A 5302-nucleotide genomic window follows, 5' to 3' on the forward strand; every position below is an offset into this window, starting at 1 on the left:
GAATTTAATTTGATTTCGATTTCACTTGCCTCAACAGGTCTTCGCAAGCGGAGTTTAGTGTCCAATGAAGGAAAGGTATGCATAAGTGGGCTGGCTACACCCCTGGCAGAGGCCTTGGATTTAGGTCTCACTTGGCTTGCCGGGTCTTCTCACGCACAGCATATTTCCAAAGGTCTCGGTCAGAATTCATCGCTCCAGTGAGGCCCAATGTTCGAAGGTCGTGCCTCACCACCTCATTCCAGGTCTTCCTGGGCCTACCTCTTCCACAGGTTCCCTCCACTGCTAGGGTGTGGCACTTTTTCACACAGCTATCCTCATCCATTCTCGCCACATGACCACACCAACGCAATCGTCTCTTTTGCACACCACAACTGATGCTTCTTAGGTTCAACTTTTCTCTCAAGGTACTTACACTCTGTCTAGTATGCACACTGACATTACACATCCAAGTAAATTTATTAGAACCATATTTATAAAGTATTGTCTTTCCAATGAGCATTAATTACATTTGACAGATATTTGTCCTCATCTTGTTTGTTGTTAACACAACGTTTCGGCTGATATACCCTCCAGCCTTCATCAGGTGTCTTGGGGAAATTTCAAACCTGGGTTCTCATTCCTAAGATATTTTTCGAAAAATACTACCTTAGGAATGAGAACTCAGGTTTGAAATTTCCCCAAGACACCTGATGAAGGCTGGAGGGTATATCAGCCGAAACGTTGTGTTAACAACAAACAAGATGAGGACAAATATCTGTCAAATGTAAATAATGTACATAATTCCTCATCTCTTAAATATAGAACAGTGCTTTCCAATAAAGTTTGATAAACTAAATTTATGATGCAAATCTCAATACTATGGCTAAAAATTACACTGACAAATTGAATAATGAACTCTAGGAAATACACTGTATAATATTGAGAGTTATAAGAAGAAAGATAATAAAATGTTTAGAGCATTTACAAGATTAAGAACCTCTAAAACAAAAGAACAACCAAATTACCTTTTCCATTCCTTTCCTCATCAGCAGCTCAAACTGATGATGTTGCTTCAGAGCATCAAATATGTAGGTCATCTCATTGAAGCGGCCAACACCTGTTAAAAGGCTGATCTATAACAACAAAAAGAGATATATACAATCATTATTATTTCATATATATACAATGAATCAGACTGTTGGAAAGGAACAATTCCTAACAGTGAGCTACAAGTAATCTTAGATACTGAGAACCTCAAGTATCCAGGCTGTCACTAATAACATTGTTTTCTTGAGCTGCACTGAATTAAGTTTTATGCCTATTTCCTATATCTATCTGTTCAAATCTTTAGAGATAATTACTAATGCACTTGTAACTACAAGAATATATTTTACCTATACTTTCCATAGCCTCTGTAACTCAATGGCTAGGTCCTGGTACTTAGCTATTTTTTCTATACTTCTCATATTGACTTTCTCTGTAAAGTCAAATTCCTGCCACTTTCTATTCTTTTTGTCAGGCACAATGTTAAAATCCCACAACATCTTACATTTCTTATTTTCTAACACTTTTCTAGGTTTGTGTTCATACCACTTAACAGTATGGACAAATCCAAGCTTTCTACATAACTCTCAGAATGCTTGGCAAAATGCTTAGTGGCATTTCGTTTGTCTGCACATTCTGAGTTCAAATTCTGCCGAGGTCGTCTTTACCTTTCATCATTTCAAGGTTGGTAAAATAAGTACCAGTTGAACACTGGGGAAGGGTCGATGTAATTAGCTCATCCCTCCCTCAAAATCGCTGCCCTTGAGGCAAAATTTGAAACCATTATTACTATTATTATTATAGCATTTACTATTATTATTATTGAGTGAGAGTAGCACCTGCCATCAAAGTGACACTGGGGTACAAATATATGAAGCCCAATATACCCATCATGACTACCCGTCTTATAAATGCACATGCATCACAACCATATGTGCATGACATGGTGATTTCAAATCAAGATAAACAGTGCATGATCTTGCAGGTAGGGCCCAGTTAGAATTTTCTTCAAGTTGAGTAGCCCATCCTGCTCAAGAGATCCCTCAACAAGGGTTGTTTAAAGATGTCGAATGAAACACCCATGTTTCCAGAGGTGAATCTATGATGCTCACTAAGTACTTTTGTTCATGATCACAGATGCACATATCATCAGCCACCAAGGGACGCACTTAACTGGTTAAGGTCAAAACAACTGACAAGTAGATCTGGGATACTGAGCAGAACATTTGCTGTAGCCCATCTTTTACACTAAAATAAATCGTGTACATGATAACACTTCCAATCAGTTAAAATCAGAAACCAATGAGAGCCAGTGCCTAGCATTGCATCACAGTATTATTATTATCATTATTATTGAGAATGATGAAATTTATGTAAGATTCTACTGCATCACCAGATGTATCTCCTGTTCCTGAAATGTGTGACAAAGTAGAATTGCACAAGTATGCTACATCAGTTATATTTTTATTGTTATTTTATGGTTTCTATTGTGCAGAGAATGTGTAATATGAGTTGTGGTGACGGTGGTTGGGAGGTCATATATGCTGTGACTGCAATTAAGTGATTTAGTAATCAGATACGCACTCCATAATATTGACATTCCCTGTACAGATGCATAAGTGTGCCATACATCAAATGACGAAATGTTCGAAGAGTAATGTGAAATGAAGACTTTTGTTCAAGAACACAATGTGCTGCCTTGTCTGGGAATCAAACCCATGATCTAGAGGTCACATGTACAATGCTCTAACCACTAAGCCACATGCCTTCACACACACACACACACACACACACACACACAAATTTGTTGTGCAATATATAGATTCATAGGATCATGTGGCTATCATGGAAAGCTCCTTGAGTGGATCCGGCTAGCAGGGCACATGGTAATCCAATATGGAGGAGTACAGTGCAGAGTTCTATGCAGCTGAAATCCAAGAGATTTAATCAATGAAACTATTTCATGAGGAGTATATAAACCATAAAAAGTCAGGAGGTATAAGAGGTGAATCTATTTATTTAGCCACTTGTTATCTTTAGGATTATGGCCTTCATATCATTCATCATGTTTACATATTAAATGCTGTTAAACAGCCACAATCCAATAGCTAGGTGGTTAAATAAATATATTCACCTCTCATACCTCTTCACTTTTTATGGTTTGTGTGTGTGTGTGTGTGTGTGTGTGTGTATGTATGTATATATATATATATATATATATATACTCCCAGATATATTCATATACATATCTTTATATACACATATCTTCACAAACACATAAAGTCTCCTATACAGAGAGAGAGAGAGAGAGAGAGAGAGACAGACAGACAGACAGAGAAAGAGAGACAGATCTGTGGAAAGTATAAAAACAAACTCTAAAAGGTTTCTATGAAGTTGCAAAGGAAACAGCCACAGTCCAGTACAAAATAGGACCATTGTTCCAAGAGAATGGTTCATTGACCATGAGTCCCCAAAAGATAAGGGAAGTGCTCAATGAACAATTTTAAAATGTCTTTACCTTCTCATTGGGATACATGCAAATAAATAACCTAGCTGAGTTCTATGAGATTACACCTCTGCAGTGGAAGGTGGCAACCATCAACTCCATTGACATTGAGGAGGTAGATGTAACAGCAGCCATAGATGAAGTGGGTCTAAACTCAGCAACTGGTCTTGATGGTTTTCCAGCTTTTCTCTTGAAGTCATGTAAGCAAGTTTTAGCAAAACTACTTCAGATACTTCTCCAGAGTTTACTTCAAGTAATAAACTTCCTAAAAAGCTAAAAGGTGGTATCATAAGCCCTATCCAAAGCAGGGGGTAAAATATACAGACTCATATTTCTGATTTCAGGCATCAGCAAGTCATGGAATGAATCGCTATAAGGAAACTGATAACATTCCTAGAAGAAAATGACTTGCTGGACAATACCCAGCATGGATTTTGTTGGGGTGGTGAGGGTGCAAAAAGAAAACATTTGTTTCAATTCAACTTTAATGCTCAATTTGTGAAGAGTATTCAAGTGAATTTTATTAGAAATGATTTTAATTAAAGACACCAATGATCAAAAGTAGGACTAATATTAAATGAAATTGTTAAGGAACATGCTTTCCTCTACTAATTTTAATAGAACAATTTTTCTTTCATATATAATAAACTCTTTGTAAATAATTTCACACCATAAAATGTATTTTCAGTCTAATTCCATCTATCTTAGTTTATATTTCATGATGCACTCTTCCCTCTTGTAGTTTTGTTAAATTTTCAGAGTGGATAAATTCTAGCCTCCACAGATTCTTTTCTCTTATACTTACCTTTGTATAGTTCTTTTGAGAGGAAAAGTGTGGAAAAATAAATTGACTAGATAACAAGATTTTGATCAGAAATTTTGTTTTTGCATATTAAACCTAACATGCATCAGTTTAATGCACTTACCATCAAATTAAATTCTTCAGCCTGTGAAAGGCGCTGGTTTAAAACACGAGCAGCTCTTAGAACATTAGAAATTCCTTCCATATTACATGCTGATGTGTGGCAATGATGGGCCAGGATAAGCATATTAGTTTGTACAGTTAAAACTGTAAAAAGTAATTGAGAAGAAAAATTTAATTTTAACTTCCTTTATTAATGCATTTGTATGATCAAAATTACTTAACAAACCAATTTATAACCAATATACATTTTAGTTTATAGATCCTATCTTTTAGAGCAGCTATATGTTATGGCAATTAGATGCACAATAGCGAAAATACATACCAGTGATAAAGAAGATGGGATTTAGTACTAAATAAAAAATCAAAATCTAGACACAAACGTTGTGTTGTTTTCTTTAGAAGACATAAACTGCTTATTTTCCTAGTCGACTAAATTTAGGAAAAATAAAATGCAAGGGAATGATTGCCATTTCATAGCTGAGTAGTTAATATTAGTAAGAATATCCAGTTATATGTAGCTGATAAAATTGACAATGTTGCTCCCTGTGCTAACAACATATGTTCTAAGTTCAAGACTGTTATGTTTCCCTCGGGTGAACTCGCAGAGATAACAAAACGAGTTATACAGTTTAATTATTACATTTATTGTTCAATTACATACAAAGAACGCACTCACCCAATGTTCGTTATGAATAAACAAAAGTCATGTCCGCCATATATATATCAATGACATTTTACTACGACAGTCCCACAAGACAACAACAATGAAACAATGAACTCAGACGAACCACATGACACACGGAACGTCAGACGAATTACATATCTAACAGTCCATATAACAAAGACAT

At 35.8% G+C, this 5302-nt stretch overlaps 1 protein-coding gene across 2 annotated transcripts in view; it reads right to left on the reverse strand.

Annotated features, from left to right (window-relative positions):
- LOC106869329 (spatacsin) overlaps window positions 1-5302 on the reverse strand; it is a 110830-nt gene that overhangs the window by 21150 nt on the left and 84378 nt on the right. For both annotated transcript variants that reach the window (XM_052974099.1, XM_014915038.1), the window contains exons 37-38: window positions 4456-4598; window positions 1005-1112 (exon numbers count right to left, since the gene is read on the reverse strand). In XM_052974099.1, the coding sequence (XP_052830059.1) occupies window positions 1005-1112; window positions 4456-4598 (251 nt within the window). The remainder of the gene's footprint in view (window positions 1-1004; window positions 1113-4455; window positions 4599-5302) is intronic.

Source organism: Octopus bimaculoides, chromosome 17 (assembly GCF_001194135.2).
Source record: "Octopus bimaculoides isolate UCB-OBI-ISO-001 chromosome 17, ASM119413v2, whole genome shotgun sequence".
NCBI lineage: Eukaryota > Metazoa > Mollusca > Cephalopoda > Octopoda > Octopodidae > Octopus > Octopus bimaculoides.